This window comes from Chiloscyllium punctatum, chromosome 1 (assembly GCF_047496795.1).
Source record: "Chiloscyllium punctatum isolate Juve2018m chromosome 1, sChiPun1.3, whole genome shotgun sequence".
In the NCBI taxonomy this organism is placed as follows: domain Eukaryota; kingdom Metazoa; phylum Chordata; class Chondrichthyes; order Orectolobiformes; family Hemiscylliidae; genus Chiloscyllium; species Chiloscyllium punctatum.
The window spans coordinates 43,154,266-43,178,656 of NC_092739.1; the positions used below are offsets into that span (position 1 = coordinate 43,154,266).

Below are 24,391 nucleotides of genomic sequence, written 5' to 3' on the forward strand. Positions count from 1 at the left end.
CTCTTTGACGTAGCGGAATTACATGAATAATTTACACATTTAATTGGGGAAAACAGCAAACCCATCAGACTCACTTGTTCCATTCATAAGCAAACAGTAGCCCACCGATCTAATTATCAGTTTCTCAAACCCAATATTTTTTACACTTATGTTTAAAAATGTATGAATCATGAAATTAGGCATTTTCACAACAGGTGTTAACAGCCAAGATTTGAGAGGGGAACTCCTGTTGCCTTGGATATATCCATGGTGTTGTGTGACATGTGTAAACAGCTGGACAAGTTGAGTACTGCCGGATGTGACTGGTGAGTGCTTCCTGGGATAACTTGCACAACATACTTCCCATGGTCACATACTAACTGATCATAAATTGAATTAAACCTCTTGCTGTTGTTAGAGGCTGCAGTCTGCAGGGCTGAAGCTTCAATGGCCAGATATGTGGAATTGATGGTTTCCTGCCCATATGGAGAGCCTTCAATGGACTTGAATCCTATACACACCTCATCTTGGTTTTTCAGGTGCATTCAGAATTACATGGACTCTCCAGTATTTTTAAAAAGTTTTTTTTGTGACACCCTGATGCAGCATTATTTATCTGTCCTAGAATGTTTCCCTTGGATTCTTGAAAGAACCTGGATGCTTAAAAACCTGATGTCCCAGTGATCTTTAGTATGATTGGCATCTGCTGCCCACACAAACCCATTGAACACAGGTTATTCCATAGTAGTCTGCTTAATCTTTGATTCTACACTTGTACGCTGGAAGTCTGAGATAAGAGAAAATGCTGCAGAAGTTCAGTAGGTCTGACAGCAACTGTGAAGAACAAAGAGTTAACATTTCATGTTTGATTTGACTCTTCTTCAGAACAGTCATACTGGACTCAAAACATTAACTGTTACTCTCTCCACACATATTGCCAGAGCTGCTAAGTTCTTTGCAGTGATGTGTCTGACTATTTGGATATATCATGTATATTGTAAATATCAGTTAGTTTTATTCAACGACCAGTTTATACTGACACCTTCTCACAAGAAGGATTTCTTGCTGATAAGTGTTGTGTCAGTAGCCATGTTTATTTCTAGTGTATTCTTCACTTTCCTGGTCACCATTTCTGAAGTTTAGTTTATTCTTTACAATGGAACCCTTTCCTTCCTTTCTGCCAGCTTTGTGAAGTCAATTTTTGAGAGGTCTTGAGAAACAAATTGCCGTTTCATTTCACCTGTTTGTCTTTTTAAAGTTGTATTTTTGATCTGACACTTGGTTTGTCTTCATCCTACATTATTTTCAATTTCCTCTTGAAGGTGCCCTCGCTTGTGCTATCTTGAGATACGAGCAAATAATTGCACCCAACCACATTGTTCATACAACTTATTGTGTAGCTTTACAGTCAGTCTTTTTAGAATGTTAAAATATTGACTGTGTTGAATCTTCAGTCAAGTTAATCCACCCAGAGTTTTCCATTTTCAGTGTACTGTCAGAATAAGTTGTCTTTGTCAAGTTAAGCTGAGAGTTTCTTCTTGTAATTTTCCAGGCACACCAAGTCATGAAATAATCGTGAATTATATTTACAAATTTTGATTCTAAGCCTCTTCCATTTTATGCTTGATCGAAGTGCACCATGAATGCAACTCTCCTATTTTTACTTATCCTCTTTAGTTTTCCATGATGCATTCTTTCTAGGCTCTTATTCTGATCTAGCTGTCTGTAAAATCTTCCAGTTTTATCATTGCATTAGAAATGTGCAGCCAGATGCTTTCAATTCAAGCAGTCCATGACAATGTGTCCAGTAATGGGTAGAAGAGCATAAAATATGTGCAGATAGATTTTCCACTTGTTTCCACAAATAATAGCAGTGTTGTCCAGATGGAAGTAAATGGAGCAGAACTAAAGATTAGAAAATGTTAACAGCAAATAATGCCCAAATACATTTACATTATGCACAATCTTTTGCCTAAACAAGTCCCGATCCCACGAAAGGGATTATGCACCAACTCTTCTTCCCCCCCCCCCCCCCCCCCCAGTTGAAATTGAGCTCTTTTTCTTTGTACATAGGCATTATTATGCACATTTTAAAAGTTCTTTCATATCAAAATCTACTTAATTTACTAAGAAAATGACTTGTATAATTATGAAATGAACCTGTCTAGTTTATTGTTTTGTTGAAGTTTAGATCATATTAATCACTGTTGGAGAGCTAGGACCTTCACTAAATATGATTAGTTGGTGTTAAACCTATTTTCAGATGTAATAAAACTGCACTTGATCACTTCAAGAAATGCATCTTTAATGAAAATAAACAATTGAATTCTATAATGCTGCCAGATTGTGTTTGTACATGACAATTTCACATTTATGATTAGAACAAATTTTAATGGAAACTAATGGTAACTGGTGCAACATTAAGGAACTTTTGAGTGTAGTTCCCGATTATATCTAAAGCAGAAACTGTAACCAGTGTCTTCTCCCAATGCGGCACTGATAAGTGAGGCACATGCAGTATTTGCAAGTGAGTGATCCTTTTAGGAAATGCACATCTTAGTACCTTGTTGTGGCCAAGTCCTTTCGCTGCCCAACATTTCTACAAATGGAATTATAGTATGGTTACAGCATGAAGAAGGCAATTGAGTCCTGTGTGTCACTGCTTGGTCCCTTTCCCCAGCTTTATCATGTAGGCTTTTTTTAAAACAGAATCTTCCCTTTATTATCTAACTCTGTTTCGAAGGCCTCACTTTAATTTGCCATCACCCCACCCTCAGGCTATGTAATTCCATTACACATATGGATCACAGCATTAAAAATGTTTTTGTTCATGAGTCCTTTGCTTCTTTTGTCAAACGTCTTAAATTGGTACCCTCTAGTTTTGGATGCTTCTACTACTGGGAACATCCCAATATGAACTCTGTCCCTAATTATTTGCATACTTCTATCAAATCTCAAGTCAATCTTCTCCTGTCCAAAGAGAACAGTCCCATTTCTCCAACCTACCAATGTAACTGAAGATCTTTATCTCTGTAACCATTCTCATGAATCTTTATTCTATATTCCATCTCATGTCTTCATATCCATCATGATACCCAGAATGGTGTTTCTTCATAACTTCTTTGCTTGCACTTTCTGCCTCTATTTATAAAGTTCAGATTACTGTATACTGTATTCCATTAATTGCTTTCTCAACCTGACTGCCACTTTCAATGATGTGTGCACATGTACCCCCAGATTCCTCTGTTCCAGCATTCACCTGAGAACTGTATTTTCCACTTGATGTTGCACACCTTTGTACTTCCTCCTGAAATGAATTGCGTCAGATTTTTTTTCTGCATTACATTTCACCTATAACTTCCATCAGCCTGCCTTCCTCATAAAATTGTTAAAGAAGGTAGGATAGTGAAGAAGGTGTTTGGTGTGCTTTCTCTTATTCACCGTGGGGCAGCATAGTGGCTCAGTGCTGCCTCACAGTGCTAGGGATCTGGGTTCAATTCCTTCCTCAGGTGACTGTCTGTGTGGAGTTTGCACATTCTCCCAGTGTCTGTGTGGGTTTCCTCCAAGTGCTCAGGTTTCCTCTCAAAGTCCAAAGGTGTGCAGGTCAGGTGAATTGGCTGTCCGAAATTGCCCATAGTGTTAGGTACATTTAGTTAGGGGTAAATTTGGGATAGGGAATGGGTGTGGGTGGATTACTTTTCGCAGGGTCGGTGTGGACTTGTTGGACCGAAGGGCCTGTTTCCATCCTGTAAGGAATCTAGTCTTGTTGGTCAGAGCGTTGAGTACAGGAGTTGGGAGGTCAAGTTGCAGCTGTACAGGACAATAGTTAGGCCACTTTTGGAATATTGTGTGCAATTCTAGTCTCCTTCCTATCGGAAGGATGTTGTAAAAACTTGAAAGGGTTCAGAAAAGATTTACAAGGATGTTGCCAGGGTTGGAGGATTTGAGCTACAGGAAGAGGCTGAGTAGGCTGTTGGACCAAAGTATCTCTTTCCATGCTGTACTTCTCTATGACTGTAACAGAAAGAGGCCATTCGACCCCTTATGTCTGTTCTGACTCTCCAAGTGATAAATATCCATAGTACCACTCCACTGCTTTTTATCACCACCCTGAAAACCTGTCAAGTTCATTCAGTTCAGATTTTAAAAAGCTCATTCTTGATTTTGAATGCTTTATTGAAGCTGCCCCATTCACACTGTGAGGTAACCCATTTCCAGGTCTTAACTATTTGCTATGCTATTTCCAATGACCTTAAATCCCTGCCCTCTATATTGGATCAGTCCTCCAGTCAGTATATCTTTTATACCTATCTGTTCTGCCCCGACCCTTCCTGATTTTGAATACCTCTCTCAAATCTTCTCTCAATATTTTCTTCCCTACTGCTGAAGTTCCTCATTCCTGACCTGGAAATATTTGGAATGTTCACACTATCCTCAAGGTTGGAGGCGTTGCTGTTGGACTGGAGTGGATAAGGACAGAAGTCACACAACACCAGGGTACAGTCCATTTGGTTCATTTCAAATCAAAAGTTTCAAACCACTGGCGAATGAGCAGCGCTGCGGAAGCTTGTGATTTCAAATAAACCTGTTGGACTATAATCTGGTGTTGTGTGACTTCTGACAAAGTTCATCGTAGGTCCAGGTTTTGTGTCATCTGCACTTTGCATCTTGGTGAGAGTGATGCGTGGGATATCCCCGGGGAGCAAGGCGATGTCCTCCCATCTGAGACCTAACACTTATCAAATATTATTCAAAGGTACAAATTGCACAACACCAGGTTATAGTGCACTCCACAACCACTTGGTGAAGGAGCAGCGCTCAGAAAGCTAGTGCTTCCAATTAAACCTGTTGGACTCTAACCTGATGTTGTGTGATTGTACACCTCAGTGCAACACCAGCACCTCCAAATCATTATTCAAAGGGGTTGTTGAACATGATGCTGTGAAAGGGAGCTGTGATTGTTGTCCAGTGTAAGACTTATTGCTGTCAATTGCCCAGGGCTCGGCTGTTTTCTCCTTTTGGGTTCTGAAAGTACCAGGGAGTTGAGTCTCACTCTGTCGCCCTTCCAGGCGCCCTGGGCTGCAGGGAGCGGCTCGGATTGATTGCGCCCCCCGGAGGCGCTGCAGCACAGCCCGGCCGGCAGCAGAGCGCATGCGGCACCGGGTGCCTGCAAACTTCCTGGTCAGTGTGGATGGGCGAGAGGCGGGCAAAGGTGTTAGCAAAGGAGAGAGAGAGAGAGAAAGAAAAGGAGGTTCTGCTGCTGTTGCGACTGAGAAACTCAAAGCCTCCAGTGGAGTAAAGCAAGGAGGCGCTGTTGGTAGGAAGTGCAGCTGCAGCAAGAGGGAGGCGGCTCTAGCTGAGTGAGCCCAGGCTCCCACCACAGACAGGGACACTGACTCCAGCATGTACTCCCAGTGCCAACTCTTCCTGCTCCATAAATCCAACTTCCAGCGACCTGGCAACACGCTGCACCGCTAGCCCTGTGCTGCCTGTGATTACAACCTGTGTGCTTTGCTGGAGGAGATTGTATGGAAGAACAAACAGCCCCAGGTGACTGGAATACACCCTCTTCTTGTGATTTCTTCTAGCCGGCTTGTGAGCATCAGGAGCAGGGAGCAGTGACGGGAAAGCGCCTTCTGCCTCCCTCTCACCAGAAGCCCGGCTGTAATGGTAAACATAAATCGGATGGACAGCACGTAATTAATCAAGAGTGAAAAGTTTCTGCAGGCTGGTTGCTGCAGCTGCTGCTTTTCCAAGTATCTATGCACGTTTTATTTAAACGAAAGCGCTCCTGACATTTTAAAGGAATTTCAACGACATTATTGTGCTAAACCATAAAGGGAGAGAGGAAAGAAACATTGTGGGGATGCCTGCGAGCACCTTGCAGTCTGCCATTGAGATGGTGTTGTGTTTGAAGGAATGGTGTTAGCTGAAGTGCATTAATCCAGACGCTGGCTCTGCAGAGCAACAGCGGCCGGGCGGGCATCAGGATTTTGTTTTTCCCTGCGGGCAGGTTTCGTTGCGAAGCAAATTAGCGTTTCAAAGTGTATTTATCGGAGTATTTTATCTGTATGTAAGAAAAAAAAGGAGGTGGGGAGGAAGGATGCACCCCAGCGTGTACAGAGCAAAAGTCGAGAAGCAGAAAGGGAGACACAACTCTGTGACTGTGGAAGTGTTTCTGCAGGGAGGTGCTCCCTGGGGATTCACTCTGAAAGGTGGCCTTGAACATGGGGAGCCGCTGATCATCTCCAAGGTAAGATGTGATTCTCACTCTCTCTCTCTCACACACACACACACACACACACACACACACACGGAAGAAAGCAAAACAACGCATTCTGCTTTCTTTATGCAGCATTGGCTGTACATCGTGTAGAAACTGTTGGTGCATGGCCATTCCCGGTTGTGTTTTGAACTGTATCGGAGGAAATTGAGTTTTGAAGCGCTAATTTTCGATACTGGATTAGTTCCCATTGATAATGTCACACCTCTGTTGCCTTCAACGCTGATTTTTTTTTTTGGTGAGAAAGCCCCAAACGAGTCACCTTGGCAGGAGGGAGGTTCGCCACTTCGCTGGAGCTCCCCCCCCCCCCCCCCCGAATAAAGTGAGATGGAACTTCTGGACTGACGGATTAAATGAGTGCAAGGATCCGGTTTCCACAACAACCCGACCCTTTAATGGCAAACACGCCGCGAGGGAGAGAGTGATGCCACTGGGCGCTGCATCACTTGGACTCGTTCACATACCAGCACATCGCGACGTTTGGACCTCTGCTTAGGGGGGTTAGTTTACAGATCATTGTAGAGCCAGGAACACCGCTGCCGGCATGATAGCGTTCTGCCGACCTCATCGTTGAAGACAGGGTAGCATTTGTTCCGATATGTTCCTCCTTCACCGGCACAGGGAGCGATGGAGGGAAGCACAGCTATGGTGTCTCCTGTGACCCCGCGTTTCAATTTGGTTTGAAGCAGTGGGGGCTAGGTGTAGATGAAAGTTTAGATGCAATCATTGGGCGAGAGAAAGATTGCGACGAGACTGTGGATTCTCCCATAATCAGCTCTAGAGAGAGACTCAGCAGGGCAAACGGGTGACTCGTACTGAGTGTGCTCCACAGCTGTAGCAAGAGCTTTTGATTTGATTTATTGTTGTGTACCTAAGTACAGTGAAAAGTTTTGGTTTGCAAGCAATACAGGCACATTCATAACAAACGCAGACGTACAAATCATAGGGTGCTTAGAGCAAGGCATATCAGGTTACAGCTGCACAGGAAGTGCACAACAGCAAGATTAGATTTGACATTAGAGAGGTCCACTCAGCAGTCTAATAACAGCAGGCAAGATGCAGTTCTTGAAATTTTGGTGCTTGTGTATCTTCTGTCTGACCGAAGAGGTTGGAAAAGAGCTTTACCAGGGTGGGAGGGGTCTTTGATGTTGGCAGCCTTTCTGTAGCAAAAAAGTGTAGATGGTGAGCATTGGCTTTATGTGGTGGTTTCTGAATGTGATGGGAGCTATAAGGCAGATGAAAACCTGTGTGACACATGGAGACTTTTTTTGCATTTATTTATGTCAAACAAATAAAGGCTACAGCCTCATTGTCACACCATATTATGATGTGACTAAGACTTTTTGCATGTGTTGATCAGGTTAACAATTTTATACCAATTTTTATATTTCTCTTCACTTGACAAACCAGGGAGAAAATCATCTTGACAGTTCTATCCGGTGACAATTACTGGCAAGTTGCTTGTTACTAAACCCATCACTCATCCCACCCCCTGTCAAGTGCACCCATCTCTGCTCCCCAAAAGGCCATCCTAAATCAATTGCTACAAAAGACTTGAAGTACAATTGCCCTGCTAATAGAGAATTGGAATTAGCTTTATTATCACATGTACTGACATGAGTACAATGAAAAGTGTACAAGTCACCACTTCATCATCTTAGGGATGAAAGTACGTAGGTACAGATAGTTAAGTATAAATTCTTTGATATGAATTAGAAAAATTAAGAAAAAATCTAGCAGAGGAATAAAATAGAAAATAAAGAAGTAAAAAATATATAATATACAGGCTTTCCACCCCAGTCCATTCAACTTCCATTTATGAACTCCATCTCAGTATGAATTAGCAGCCCAAGGAGAGTAAGAATAAGGGGAAAACATCTTTTATCAGAAGCTAGATAGTGAGTGAATTCTGCTGGTGCTCATGAATAACCGCCCTCAAGAAGTTGATTTCAGACCTTGCCTTGTTGAGTCTTTGTTCCCATCTAATGTTTTGTTTGATACTGTGGTAGTTTTTTTTAATATAGATTCTGGCACCAATACTCCTACAAAAACAGAGACTAATCACTCAGTGCACATGAAGGTTGTGCCGCCCTTGCACTCCTCTATTGTTTCTCAGTGTGGGCCAATTGCATTGTGGTAGTTTGCTAAGGAGACTTCCTAGAATGAGATGTTCCTAATCTGTGAAGATTCATGTACCCCAGCACTGTAAAGGTAATAAATTCTAAATATTATGTTAGACTTGTTTAGTAATAATTTCCATCAGCTGTTATAAAGTATTGGTAATCTTTGGGTGATACCTTAAAAAAAGAAGGAAAATTACTAAAAGCTAGTAGAACAAAAAAAAGAGAAGGCTGTGAAATAATGAAGTCAGCAAGAAATACTCAATATTGGGAAGGGTATTGGATATGTCAAAACTGTCAGTTGTGTATTGGTTCTGTAATATTTGAGAGTTTTCAAATTTATGGGAATTAATGTAAAAATAGAAGGTCAAAACTGTTATTATCAGTCACAGTAATTCAAAAAGTGTTATTTTAGTGCTTGAAGCATTTTCCGTTTCTTAGTTCTGTCCTTTTCTGATAATGTAAATTAAACACAAGTAACCATTTAAAGCTGAACATTCAGGGGAAGTTACCATTTTGGTCCCCAGTGTGATCAGTTTAGCTGTGGAGACCTAATACCTGGAGTTCTGAGCGCAGTTTTGATTTCTCTATGTAAAGTTGCAACATACTGAAAATTCACTGTTGATGTCTGACATGAGAGCATTCTGCTAAGATAAAGGACTGCATAAGTTAGGCCTATGTTGTCTGGAATTTAGAAGGATAAGAGGTGGTCATGCTGTAATATACAAGTTCTGATGGAGCTTGATAGAGTAGGTATTGAGAGTTTATTTCCCTTTGCTGGACAATCTGGATCATGAGGCTGCCATCACCGTAGACCATTTAGCACTGTGATGCGGTGAAATTTATTCACTTAATGGATTGCAAATCTTACAAACTGTCTCCTTAAGTGAATTCTGGGTACTCCAATCTTTGAATGTATTTAAGGCTGATATTTATGGCAGATTTTTCAGTATTCAGTGAATCAGTGGAGCAGTGAGAAGGTGGTGTTGAGGCAGAATAATAGCAGAGTGAGCTTGAGGACCCATGTAGTTAATGCACCCTCCTATTTCCTATATATTGTCTGCATTGCTGCTAGCTTAGGTAGAGAATGGTCAGCAAATGATGCAATCTTCTGTTTGCAGGTCTACAACATTTGGTGATCAAAGACATAATTGGATTGTGATTTTGCCTGTATTTAGATAAACTGATGTGTTTACTGTTCAGGCTAGCAATGAAGAATAATCACTTAGTACTGGAAGATGCCAAATGATAATGACAGTGGTTCCAATAAACAGTCAGTGTTGCAGAGGCCAGAAAGGGGGAGCAAGTTTAATGAGAAGAAAGTATCCAAGTGCCTTATTGTTTCTTGGGAAATTTCATGATCTTACATCTTTCTTCTTCCTTAGTGTATGAATAATATGGCTTTAAGAGGTGTATTTGGTCCTTTTTTTTTGAAGAGAGGTTGTGAGCCATAGGCGCCAAGCTGTATCTTCCAAGTCAATAAGTAAAAAGCTGTGAGGCCTTGGTTTTTTTTAAATGGTTGGAACAATAAAAACACCATGAATGGGCAGAGTCAGGTTCCCACAAAACGGGAGTTTTAGTTTAGCTTTCAGTGGTTAGGTTTTGAAGTTGCTTGTGGAAGCTGCCATACCCCTCTCTCTCCAGAGTTTTCCCATGGTGTTTGTTTCTTCTTGACTTAAGAAGCATCGCATGTGAGATAATCTGTTTTATTGAATTTGCTTTCACCAAGGGTATGTTTAGAGGAGGTTACTATATTGTTGTTTAGTAGTTAAATAATCTTTTATTCTGTTAAGTTTTCCAAAAGAATTATCCCGATTATTCTTTTATTTGTATTTTAACTGTAGGGTAAGCATAAAGTGTGTTTTGCTTAAGGCAGAGTAGTGTGACCAAGTTACACCTGAAATACAGCATTCTTGCACTTGCCTTTAATTAAAGTAAAAGTTAGGGTCTCGGCTATGTTCTTGATAGACTTGAAGGGGGGTTTAGTCTGGTCCATGACGTTTGTCCAATCTCTCTGATTCACTTGAGTGTTTATGGCATTACAAACTGTAAAAGCCAAGTTCAAGTAGTTAAGGACATCATTTTTAATTTCTTCATTAAGCTGGCTGATTTACTTAAACCATAGAACAAATGTTTAACTTGTATAATATCCTAAATAGTTTAGTGAAAATGTAACAAAGATCATGACACAGTATCTTTGGTATTATTGTAATGGTATTATAATTCCTTTTGGTGTCAGGTAAAACAAAACCTTTAAGAAATGTTGCTGACAATAGATTATGGGTGAAGGAAAAGACAAAGTAATACTTTGGACTGTTGTACATCCTATATAATTCTCAGTCACAACCTTGGTTCGTGATCATTTTGGCTGATTGAGGAACATTTATGGCATTTGCATCTCTGTAGTACAACACTTCTGTCTTCCGAGGACTGTAAAGCAAATGTTTTCCAGTTGCATCTAGAATTTTTCTAAATAGCACTTCAGTTAAGTTTTTTTTAAACGTTTTTTCAAATCAATGTTTGGTAGCACAGATTCAAATTAGTGAACTAGGAATTGTACTTTATTTCATATTTGATTTCTAAAACTCTGCGATTTGGAGTAATCTTTTGGAAAATGATTTTTGATCATTCTGCATACATGGAACAGTGCATTACCTGTATATATGTGTTTAGAGTCTGGTGCAGATTGACATGCAGGATCCTGCATTCACAAACTTGAAAAACTCTGTGATGAGTGATCTGAGCCAAAAAGGGTCCATTTTCTTGTGAAATATCTTAAAGCAATCTTTTTCATAATAATGTGCAAATTTATGACGTTTCAATATTGTCTGAAGTCAGTTGTCTCTGCCAGTGAGCTCATTTTCCTATTTGCTCATAAAAAAATGCATCTGAAAAGGAGGGAAAAAAAAAGTGAACAAGAGGCTTCCATCCAAGCTGATATCAAGGTCCATGTATGAGAAGCAGTCTCATAGAAGCTGGGAAGTGAACATGTGGAATGTAGCTGAAGTTTTGGCTGTGCTCCAGGGTTGGCAAAGGAATGCCAAAAACATGTGCAGCTTAGTCAGCCCAGTTTGCTTAAACCGTAAAAGGGTCATCATTTCAAAAGGATTGTTCGAGACTTCCTAGTCTGCCTGTTAAAGAGTAAGGTCTTTTATTTAAAAAATCATTCATTTGAAAAAAAACTATATTTAATTAGTCAGTTTTCTAGTGTGGAAGCAGAAAGGAAGTGGTGTGTTAACCTATTTGTCAAAGAACAGTAAGATTAAGAAACTTTGCCTTGTTTTTCAGGTTTGTATTGATGGCTGTATTGTGGTTGGTTTGGCAAAGGGTTCATATTTTTAAAATTCATATTAACATTGTACAAATAGTAAACATTTGTTTTTTTCCCTGGTAAGTAGTAATTGCATTAAAACTTCCAGATGGAAGATCTTGGCTAAAGTGGCCAACCCTATAGTTGAATCTTTATATTTTTCGTATTGATTTCTAAATGATTGTGTAATTGGATCATTTTGTTTACCAGGTTTTCTCTAACCAAATCGCCTTTTTAAAACTCTGCAGCAGCTCACAATCGTTTATTGGAACACATGGCATTGTGTAGCAGATAGTTAGTTAGTCTCTGAATCATAGCCCCTGTGATGCACAATGTTTTATTTTTGTTATAAAAAGTTTAGGTGAGCTTTTGATTTATCATGATCAGAATCAGAATGGGCAGTACGCTGAATTGACCGCGGATTCACTCCTTGCTACAGACATCAAGTAGGACAACGTGTCAGATGCAAAGTATTGTCAAATACATTGACATCGTTTCCGTTTTACAGAAATAATTTGGTAATGGAAAACAGCGTGAGGAGGGATTTTACTCTTGATGCCATAAAAAGCTTTTTGCGATCCTCATTAATTAAATGCATATTTGAAATGTTTGCGCTAATCTAATTACTAAATCTGATGTTTAACCTGAATATGAAGTCCAAGTAGATTACAAATTGTCGAGTTGATGTTGCATTATTACTGATAATTCATTCATGCCTTCATCAAAATGATTGCAATTCTGTGCATTACTGAAATGTGACTTTATTATCATGGGAACTTTTGTAAAAGTTCGCAATTACTAACAAAATACTTTTTTCATCATCAAAGCAGTCCTTAAGCTCTCTACTTTATACATTACACCATATCTAACTTTGTTGTGGTAAAATAAAATGAGGTATACAGTATATAAACTTCAAAGAGACAGGCTCATGTGCCTGATGGGAAGCTTCACGTATCCACCATTTTTGATTTTAAGCCAGTTCATTTGTCAGGTGTAATTGAAAATTCACCAATCCTTTTATCATGTATCAACTATCTATTGTAGTGCTACTAATAAAGCCTCATTCCCACTTCTGTGTCGTTCTCCAGCTTTCTATTCAGGGAAGATTTACTTCCTCTAACTGTGGTTGCAGCTGCTGTTGTTGCATCTCCTTGATAAGTTCTGTGAATAAGTAGATAACTTTCCCTCCAATTTGCCGCCTTGAACAAAAGAATAATTTCCCCTCAAAAAAAAGAGACACCAGAGACTAGATGAGCAGTGCCCCCTGAACTAGAGTATACAGGAAGGCCTGAGGCCTCTGCTTCCACTGAATGAACAACATGAATGTTGGGTTCCTTTTCTACCACTGTCTCCTGAAAGATCAAACCAAAGGTCTTGAGTGCCTTATTTAGCTTTGCTGCCATTTGTCTCACCACGTGTCGCTGCTGCTTTAAGAGAATGAAGGGTCTGCTTTACCCTTGAGGAATCTTATGACTTTGGTGCCTGCCAACTTTAGAATATTCAATACGATGCCCGCATCTCTGCTTCATAAAGAATCAGAATGATTTGGAATGATTTGGAATGATCTACAGGGTTTCTGTTATCTCTCTTTCATTCTAACAAAGATTAGCCTGGATCTGCTCTTTGGGGCACAGACATTATTAAAATCAGAATCAAAGTTGGTCTGAAAATTATTTGCCTTAAACATGGCAGGCAAGCTTCTGAAAGAATGAATACCTCTGCCCTTATATCCAATTTAAAATTAATTTTCTTGTTTTTAAGCATGATCTCAACACACCAGAATTTGTTTTATGGGCCTGTGCATTCTGGGAAACTGACACTTTGCAGTAGCCCTGTCACACCCCAGAGGAAGAATTCACCATCCCCTCCATTGTCCTCTGTTGCTGGAACACAGATTGCTGTAGTCTCTGTTTAATTTTTGGTGTTGCTGCTGTAACATGATCTTCCTCTTGGTACTTGTGGCCTTCTATAAAACTAGCTAGGCTGATTTTCTGCTGGTCAGATTCCTTAACTCTGTTTCTTTATTAGCAAATTTCTTTGAGTGTTAATTTCTTCTCCATGCCTGTAAGCCCTGTGATCTGTGATTCTATTTACTTGCTTTTGCTGGAGGCTTGCTGATTTTCCTGCAATGAGCTATTTCCTGCATTTTTACTGCTTTTATGCATGTTTTCCTTCTCCGTGGTCCATTGCTTAGGTGAACCTTGAGGTCAGTCACTCACTGCTTCATGTTACTGTTGGGTTTCCCTTCTGCGATTTGCCGTACTCCCAGAGTTAGGTTGCTGGGCTAGTTTCATCTTTCACCTGTAGCACTAAACTGCCGTTGGGCTTCACTTCAGGCACTCCTTGCCATTTGCCTCTAATTATCAATGTCCAGTCATTGCTGTTAAGATGTGATTGATATGCTTGAGTGAACATTGATGAGTGTTACTAAGCGTAACTATATACAAGATATGGTAAAAGGTCTTCTGGAACCCTGTAGACTTTGCTTCCATTTCCAAGTGTTCTGATGTTCTGTGACTGCTCAATTTGCATGTGCCAACTGGCTATTCTTAGAGTCAAGTTATAATTAACCCCTTACTCCACACCTTGTACAGCCCAGTTGAAACTTTCCCTAAGTAGGTTGGCACAAGTCTCTGAAATCTTTGTAAAAATGACCAATTGTCCCACCAATTTGTCCTCAGTCAATTCCAGTCAAATCATTGATATCACTAAAAAGGCTTGTATTGCATGAGATTGCAAAGTGGAAGATTTATGTTTTCCAACCTTCAGGTAATTTTGCTGTTTGTCAGGAAGAACATAAGTGTGAAGCTCCTCTCTTTCTCCCCCCCCCACCCCCTTTTTTTCCAGTTACCTTTGTGCTCCAGTAAAAACAAAATACTGTGGATGCTGGAAATCTGTTAAGCAAGTTGCTGATGATAGTCAGCAGATCTGGGGGTACCTTTGGCAAGAGAAACAGTTAGTGCTTCGAGTCAAATATTAATTGCAGAGCCTCGAGAAGACTAAGACTCTTTGGCCATTGTCATTAAATTGGAGGATAGCGCAAAGCGGACGGAGGCAACTTGAGCCATTGTGTACGTGCTGACTGTTTAAAAGAGCTGCCCAATTCCTCCCACTCTTCTGAATTTTCCCCAGAGCCTTCCAAATTTTCAAGTGTTTCTCCAGTCCCTCTTGTAAGTATTATTGAATATGCATTCCAAATTTTCTCAAAAATATTCTCCCATCTCTCCAGTAAATAATCTGCCTTTAAAATCATCACCTTTAAACCAGTATTCTGTGCTCACCAGCCTGCTGCCACTTGAAACAGTGTCGTCTATTTACTCTGTCATAAGGTTTCCTGATGTTGAACATGATTTAAGCTGGTGTAAAGCCTCCAGGTTTGAATACACTGGTAAGTATCAATGTAATAAGGTTGGGTGTCAAAATAATAAGTACATACATAGTTAACTAGTTTTTACATATGATGTGTATCGCTGATGGCTACAAATCACCATACTGTGTAACTTGCTTAAACTCTGAAAGTGCTTTTCCTTACTTAGATTTAGCATCGCATTCGAAAATGTGCAGACAGTCTCAAATTGGACAATATGGTATTGCATTTGGATGATTGATTTTGGTGGTTTTCCTCTTGCAGATGTTTGGAGCTTCAAATTATATGCAGTTTTGAGAATGCTTTTAGTGTGGCAAACCAGAATGAAGCCATTGAATTAGTGGCCCAACCTCAAAGATTTGGTATACGTTTTACATTGCTGTATTCACATCTGATGGAGAGTTCTTCCAAAAAAAACCTTTCACAAAATTCTGCTGCACCTTGGATGTGAATCGCGTAAATGCAAAATTACAAAACTGGTGTGTTTCATCTCTGGCATTGTTGCATACAATGATAGTCTTTAGCAATGAAATAAAATATGTTCTAGTGTGATTGGTTGGGTTCAGTTAACATAGGTACTTTCAAGCCTAATTTAAAGATGTTATTGTATATCTCTGAAACAGGTGGCAGTTGAAGCCCGGTCTCCTGGTTTAGAGTTGGGGGCACTACCAGTGCCCCACAAGAGCCCACAGGGGTGCGAATATAGAAAGTTTTTAATTAACGTGTTCAGAGTTCTTTATTACACACATTTGGAGCAGCTGGGATCTAAACCCAGGCCTCAAAGTGGTAAAACAAAATGCATAAATATATAATGTTTTGCAATAGTATATACTTTGCTATGGCTATTTGCATTTGTCAGCTTACTTAATCAGAATTGGGCAGTTATAAAATAACATGGCATCAAAAATAAATGATTTAAGGGTTTAATTTTGAAGAGCATCATAGCTAAGCTAACCCTACACTCAGATAAGGCTCATGAGATGGATTGAGGAAGGGGAAGTTGGCGGATGTTTTATTTTTCATTTGCTTTCTCCATGTCTGAAGGTGCCGAGGTGATTGTAGTAATGTTACTGTAGCTGAGATCGATTAACTCAAACTCAGGAAGTGAATCTGGAACCTTTGTCTGTAATTCATTTTCAAGCAACTAAAACATCTGTGACATGTAGCAGACTTTAACAGCCTTGATCTAGTTAGAGGTTTCCCTGCATCACATTATTAATTGACTCCCAGTTTCCAAAAGGCTGAAACTTGTTCAACATAAATCTAATATTTATTATTTGCCATTAGGTTTTGCAGTCCCTTCTAGTGGCTTTAAAGTATTACCAATATTGCTCTGATATGTGGATGTGGTACTGTCAATATCTCATTCTCTCAAAGGCTCCAATTTCCATGGAAAAGCCATAGAAAAGACAGAAAAAACATGATTTATTTTTCTTAAACTTCCTCAGCTACTGTGCTGATGTCACAACAGAAGTATGGAAGAACCCTTATGGATGGTGCCACTCTTTAGGAAGGGTAGTGAGGACAAGCCAGGGAACTATAGACCGGTTAGCCTGACGTCAGTGGTGGGCAAGTTGTGGAGGGAATCCTGAGGGACAGGGTGTACATGTATTTGGAAAGGCATGGACCGATTAGAGACAATCAACATGGCTTTGTGCGTAGGAAATCATGTCTCACAAACACGGTTTAGTTTTTTTGAAGAAGTAACAAGGAAGATTGATGAGGGCAGAGAGGTAGATGTGATCTATATGGACTTCAGTTACGTGTTCAACAAGGTTCCCCATGGGAGACTGGTTAGCAAGGTTAGATCTCATGGAATGCAGGGAGAACTTGCCATTTGAATACAGAACTGGCTCAAAGGTAGATGATGGAGGGTTGTTTTTCAGACTGGAGGCCTGTGACAAGGGGAGTGCCACAAGGATCGGTGCTGGGTCTTCTACTTTTTGTCATTTATATAAATGATTTGGATGTGAGTATAAGAGGTATAGTTAGTAAGTTTGTAGATGACACCAAAATTGGAGGTGTAGTGGACAGCGAAGAAGGTTACTTCAGATTACGAAAGGATCTGGACCAGATGGGCCAATGTGCTGAGAAGTGGCAGATGGAGATTAATTTAGATAAATGCAAGGTGCTGCATTTTGGGAAAGCAAATCTTACCAGGACTTATACACTTAATGGTAAAATCCTAGAGAATGTTGCTGAACAAAGAGACCTTGGAGTGCAAGTTCATAGCTCCTTGAAAGTGGAGTCACAGGTAGGTAGGACAGTAAAGGAGGCGTTTAGTATGTTTTCCTTTATTGGTCAGAATATTGAGTACAGGAGTTGGGAGGTCATGTTGCGGCTGTACAGGACATTGGTCAGGCCACTGTTGGAATATTGCATGCAATTCTGTTCTCCTTCCTATTGGAAAGATGTTGTGAAACTTGAAAGGGTTCAGAAAAGATTTACAAGGATGTTGCCAGGGTTGGAGGATTTGAGGTATAGGGAGAGGCTGAACAGGCTGGGACTGTTTTCCCTGGAGCGTCGGAGGCTGAGAGGTGACCTGATAGAGGTTTACAAAATTATGAGGGACTTGGGTAGGGTAAATAGACCAAGTCTTTTCCCTGGGGTCGGGGAGTCCAGAACTAGAGGGCGTAGGTTTAGGGTGAGAGGGAAAAGATATAAAAAGGACCTAAGGGGCAACTTTTTCAAACACAGCGTTGTACGTGTATGGAGTGAGCTGCCAGAGGAAGTGGTGGAGGCTGGTACAATTGCAACATTTAAAAGGCATTTGAATGGGTATATGAATAGGAAGGGTTTGGAGGGATATGAGCTGGGTGCTGGCAGGTGGCACTAGATTGGATTGGGATATCTGGTCAGCATGGACGGGTTGGACTGAAGGGTCTGTTTCCATGCTGTCCATCTCTATGACTCTGTCTGTCTCAGCTGTTTAATTTCCAGAGACCTTTTACATTATGTATATAGATGGGCTGTTGTCCTGTTTAAAATCCACAAAATATTTATCTGCTCCTTCACTCTTCCTCTCAAATGTTTTACTTCTGTTCTTGGATGAAAGGATATAGATGTACACAAAAGCAACAACTTCCTATCAAGATATTATTCATACATCTGAATAGTTGTTTTTTAAAGAAGCATAATATTGCTGCATTTAACTTTTCTTTCATTTTCATGTACTTCAAACTTACCGGAAGCACAAACCTTTATTCTGGTACTGCAAAAGACATCTGCAAAGATATTCTTTACATATAGAATATATATTTTACAGTATTTTCATGTTCCATTTTCTTTCTACCATGATGGATGAAAATAATATTCCACTCTGCATGTGAGGTGAAGTAGTTGGCTGAGCAAAGTTCTCTTTCTTTCTCATTATAGTGTTCATGATCTTTCTCACAATAGAGCTAACTCATTGCAGAGGAATGACACCAAACTTAAACCTTCCAAAGAGAACCAATCTCTGTTTTACCCCAGTTGTATATGCTCACTCTTACTAAGAGTACTCATGACAAAGCCAAGAACGTCACTATGAAAGCCAATTTGTCTATGAGCAGTGTTGTAACAGACTTGGGAACTTGTGTTCATAACTACTAATTCTCGTTTGCATTTACCACTATATATAATCTGAAAGAACTTGGAAAGGATTATTTCAAATGTTCCATTCTGATGTTCACAGCATTATGATCCCAAAGAGGTAGGTAGTTTCGGCAAAGCATAAACTTTCATTTGATAATTTCTGTCTGCTTTCGGGGATCTTGGCAGCTGCTACTACCTAGCTGGGTCATCTTTAACGTGCAAATCGACTAAGGATAATATTGACTAAGGAATGCAATGTGTAATGAAGTTTTATGTCTATTAGAAAATTGCCCTTAAATATATCTCACTAAAGTATTCAACACTGTCAGCAGGGTAGGATCCAACAAAAAGTGGGTGAAAACTGCTGACAGAGCTCCTCAGTCACATATTCTTTTACGAAGATGTTCCTTTTTACTGGACAATTTGATTACAGCACCTCTGACAATTTCATGATGAAGAATGAAATGAAACAAGGTTGTGTCAAAGACGCAATGAAACAAGGGACTTGAAAGTCCTCATTCAGGATTCTCTTTAAGGTTAGCATGGAAGTTCATTTGGCACTTAGGCAAATGTAGTTTTAGCATTCCTTTCAAGAGGGCTAGAATGTAAGAGCAGAGACGTACTGCTGAGGCTATATAAGGCTGTGGTCAGATTGCATTTGAAATATTGTGAGCAATTTTTGGACTCCATATCTAAGGAAGGATGTACTGGCATCATAGAGGCTCCAGAAGAGATTTACAAGAATTGGTCTGAAGTTTCGAAGGGTGCGGAGGGGATCTGATTGAAACTTAGAGAATACTGAGAAAACTGGATAAAGTGGGCATGGCGAAGATTAGATTAGATTCCCTGCAGTGTGGAAACAAGTCCTTCAGCCCAGCAATGTTTCCACAAGTAGGAGAGTGTGCAATCTGAGGCACAGCCTTGGAAGGAAGGGGCAACCCTTTAGAACTGACATGAGGAGGAATTTCTTCAACCAAAGCGCGGTGAATCTGTGGAACTCATTGCTGCAGAGGCCTGTGGAGGTTAAATCATTGAGTGTATTTAAGATAGAGGTAGGTTATTAATTGCTAAGGTGATCAAGGGTTACAGAGAGAAGGCAGGAAAATGTGCTTGAGAAATATACCAGCCATGACTTAACATAGACTCATCAATGGCCTAGTTTTGCTTCTATATCTTATGCTGTTCTAGCCCCCATCTTGCTAGTATCATCATCTCCATGGAACATGGCACAGTGGTTAGCACTGTTGCCTCACAGCGCCAGAGACCCAGGTTCAATTCCTGCCTCAGGCGACCTACTGTGTGGAGTTTGCATGTTCTCCCCGTGTCTGCGTGGGTTTTCTCCGGGTGCTCCAGTTTCCTCCCATAGTCCAAAAATGTGCAGGTTATGAGAATTGGCCATGCTAAATTGCCTGTAGTGTTAGGGGCAGGGGTGAAATATAGGGGAATGGGTCTGGGTGGGTTGCTCTTCGGTGAGTCAGTGTGGACTTGTTGGGCTGAAGGGTCTGTTTCCACACTGTAAGTAATCTAATCTAATATCACCTTTCCCTGCATACTAGGTTAGATGGCAAGCTCGGCAATCTACTGAGATTGCAAGCAAAAGCAAAAAGTACATGTATTTATCAGAGAGCTTGTCTGTGCTGACACTGCAGCATCAGTCACTCACAAAGAAACTGTCAAAGATTCATGAATTGTCACTCCAATATCTGCAACTTGCTGTAACTGTGCTACTTCTATAATGCTATAGCCATCCAGAAAATTGTGGTTGTGGGTCAGCATGTCACATTTCTACCCTTGATCACATAAGTAACATGCCATTGGAAGTGGTTAGTAGTTTCTTGAGTCCACAGTGACAGATAATCTTTCTCTTGGCACAGAACTTGCATGCTTGTGGGGAAGGCAGTTTCCACCTTTTGGTCAAATCACATAATATGCATGTAATCGCATCAAGCTGACTCTTGACAGGAAGATATAGGCTTCTGATAGAACATAGAACAGTACAGCACAGTTCAGGCCCTTTGGCCCTTGATGTTGTGCCGACCATTTATCCTACTTTAAAATCAAACTAACGTACATACCCTTCATTTTACTGTCATCCACGTGCCTATCCAAGAGTCGCTTAAATGTCCCAAATGTATCCGATTAATGCACCCAGTACTCTGTGTGTAAAGAGCCAACCTCTGATCCTCCAATCACCTTTAAAATAATGCCCCCTTGTGATACCCATTTCTGCCTTGGGGAAAAGTCTCTGACTGTTCACTCTATCTATCTCTGCCTGTCGTTAAGTTGTACATTCTATCAAGTTGTCTCTCGCTGTTCTTTGTTCCGATGAGAAAAGCTTTTGCTCCCTCAACCTTTCTTCATAAGACATGCCCTCTAGTCCAGGAAGCATCCTGGTAAATCTGCTCTGCACCCTCTCTAAAACTTCCACATCTTTCCTATAATGAGGCAACTGGGACTGAACACAATATTCCAAGTGTGTTCTGAACAGGGCTCTACAGAGCTGCAGCAGAACCTTGCGGCTTTTAAACTCAATTCCTCCTGTTAATGGAGGCCAACACACCGTGCCTTCTTACCAACCATATCAACTTGGATGGCAACTTTGAGGGATTATGGACATGGACCTCAAGATCCCTCTGTTCCACCACACTGCCAAGAATCCTGCCTTTAGTCCTGTATGCTGTATTCAAATTTGACCTTCCAAAATGCATCACTTCCTCGCACTTTTTAATATTGAACTCCATCTGTTACTTATCAGAGTAGTTCTGCATCCTGTCAATGTCCTGTTGCAACCTACAACAGTCCTCCACACTATCCACCACTCCTCCAACCTATGTGTCACTGGCAAACTTAATAACCCATCCTTCCACTTCCTCACTGAAGTCATTTATAGAAATTATAAAGAGCAGAGATCCCACATCAGATCTCTGCTGGTTACTGAGCTCCAGGCTGAATATTTTCCATCTGCTACCACCCTCTGTCTTCTATAGGTCAGCCTAGATCCAGACAGCCATATTTCCCTGTATCCCATGCCTCCTTATGCTCTGAATGAGCCTACCATGGGGAACCGTATCAAAAACCTTGCTACAATCCATGTACCACATCTACCGCTACCTTCATCAATGTGTTTTGTCACATGAAAGTTTGTGAGGCATGTCCTACCCCTGACAAAGCCATGCTGACCATCGCTAATCAAACTGTGGTTTTCCAAGTAATCATAAATCCTGTTTCTGAGAATCCTCTCCGATGTTTCACCTGCCACAGATGTAAGACTGACTGGTCTCTAATTCCAGGATTATCGCTATTCCCTTTCTTGAATGAGGGAATAACAGTTGCCAATCTCCAAACATCTGCCATGACTTCAGTGGACAGTAAGGACGCAAAGACTATTGCCAGAGGCGCAGCAATATCCCATCTGGCCCAGGGGACTTATCTATCCTTACGTTTTTCAAAATTTTCAGCACATCCTCCTTCCTAACATTAACCTGATCACGCATATCAGCCTTTTTCATGCTGTCCTCACAAATGAAAAAGGTCCCTCTCAGTAGTGAATACTGAAGCAAAGTATTCCCCTATCTCCTTCGACTCCAGGCACAAGTTCCCTCCACTATCCCTGATCAGCTCTACCCTCACTCTGGCCATCCTCTTGTTCCTTATATAAGTGTAGAGTGCCTTAAGGCTTTCCTTAATCCTACCTACGAAAGCTTTTTCACGCCCTCTTCTCGCTCTCCTAAGTCTATTCTTCAGTTCCTTCCTGGCTACCTTATAAACCTCTAGAGCCCTGTTTGATCCTTGCTTCCTCAACATTAAGTAAGCTTCCTTTTTCTTCTTGACTAGATGTTCTATATTCCTTGCCACCCAAAGTTCCTTCACCCTACCATCCATTTCTTGCTTCAATGGGAAAAACATATCCAGTACTATCAGCAAGGGTTCTCTAAACAACCTCTACATTTATCTGTTATGCATTTTCCTGAGAAGATCTGTTCCAGTTCCTGCCTAATAGCATTGTAACTCCTCCCCCCATTAAATATTTTGCCATTCCATCTGCACCTATCCCCCTCTATGACTGTGGAAAAAGTCAGGGAGCTGTGATCACTATCACGGAAATAGAGTCATTGAGATGTGCATCACAGCAACAGACCCTTCAGCCCAAAGTGTCCATGCTGATCAGGGTGGCACAGTGGCTCAGTGGTTAGCATTGCTGCCTAACAGCGCCTGGGACTGGGGTTCGATTCCAGCCTCTGGCGACTGTGTGGAGTTTGTACTATCTCCCTGTGTCTGCGTCGGTTTCCTCCAACAATCCAAAGATATGCAGGTTAGGTGAATTGGCCATGCTAAATTGCCCTGCGTGTTCAGAGATGTGTCAGTGTATTAGTCAGGGATAAATGTAGAATAATGGGGAATGGGTTTGGGTGGGGTACTCTTTGGGGAGGTTGATGTGGACTTGTTGGGCCAAATGACCTGTTTCTACAATGTAGGGATTCTATGATATTCTAACCTAATCTAGTACCATTTGCCAGCACTTGGCCCATACCCCTCTAAACCCTTCCTATTCATATACCCATCCAGATGCCTTTTTAATGCTGTAATTGTACCAGCCTCCACCACTTCCTCTGGCAGCTCATTCAACGCATGCACCACCCTCTGTGTGAAAAATCTGCCCCTTAGGTCCCTCTTATATCTTTCCCTTCTCACCCTAAACCTATGCCCTCTAGTTCTGGGCTCCCCCACCCCAGGGAAAATACCTTGTCTATTTATCCTATCCAAGCCCTTCATGATTTTATAAACCTCTATAAGGTCACCCCTCAGCGTTCGATGCTGCAGGAAAAACAGCCCCAGCCTATTCAACCTCTCCCTGTAGCTCAGATCCTCCAACCCTGGCAACATCCTTGTAAATCTTTTCTGAACCCTTTCAAGTTTCACAACATCTTTCCGATAGGAAGGAGACCAGAATTGCACGCAATATTCCAAAAGTGGCCTAACCAATGTCCTGTACAGCTGCAACATGACCTCCCAACCCCTATACTCAATGCTCTGACCAATAAAGGAAAGCATGCCAAACATTGCCTTCACTATCCTATCTACCTGTAACTATTTTCAAGGAACTATGAGCCTGCACTCCCAGGTCTTTTTATTCAGCAACACTCCCCAGGACCTTACCATTAAGGGCAGCGCAGTAGCTCAGTGTTTAGCACTGCTGCCTTGCACTGCCAGGGACCCAAGTTCGATTCCAGCCTCGGGTGACTGTCTGAGTGGAGCTTTCACGTTCTCCCCGTGTCTGCGTGGGTTTCCTCCGGGTGCTCCGGTTTCCTCCCATGCTCCAAAGATGTGCAGGTCAGGTGAATTGGCCATGCTAAATTGTCCATAGTGATAAGTGCATTAGTAGGGAGGCGGGGAATGGGTGTGGGTGGGTTACTCTTCGGAGGGTCAGTGTGGACTTGTTGGGCCGAAGGGCCTGTTTCTACGTTGTAGGGAATCGAATCTAAACATTGTGTATAAGTCCTGCTTGGATTGGCTTTTCTAAAATACAGCACCTCACATTTATCTAAATTAAACTGCATCTGCCACTCCTCAGCCTGTTGGTCCATCTGATCAAGATCCCATTTTACTCTGAGGTAACCTTCTTAGCTGTCCACTACACCTCCAATTTTGGTGTCATCTGCAAACTTCCTATGTTCCCATCCAAATCATTTATATAAATGATGAAAAGCAGGGGACCCAGTAGTGATCCTTGAGGCACTCCACTGGTCACAGGCCTCCAG

General features: G+C 41.2%; 1 protein-coding gene across 3 annotated transcripts in view; it reads left to right on the forward strand.

The window, feature by feature from the left end:
• The window catches only part of shroom3 (shroom family member 3), a 453,508-nt gene that overhangs the window by 27,399 nt on the left and 401,718 nt on the right, over positions 1–24,391 (forward strand). Inside the window, exon 1 of one of the 3 annotated variants that reach the window (XM_072550719.1) lies at positions 5,222–6,232. The exons of 1 other annotated variant lie outside the window; for it this stretch is intronic. In XM_072550719.1, the coding sequence (XP_072406820.1) occupies positions 6,083–6,232 (150 nt within the window). In that variant the 5' untranslated portion in view covers positions 5,222–6,082. Of the gene's footprint in view, positions 1–5,221; positions 6,233–24,391 lie in introns of those variants that run through there. One more of the 3 variants, XM_072550824.1, reaches the window with a different exon arrangement.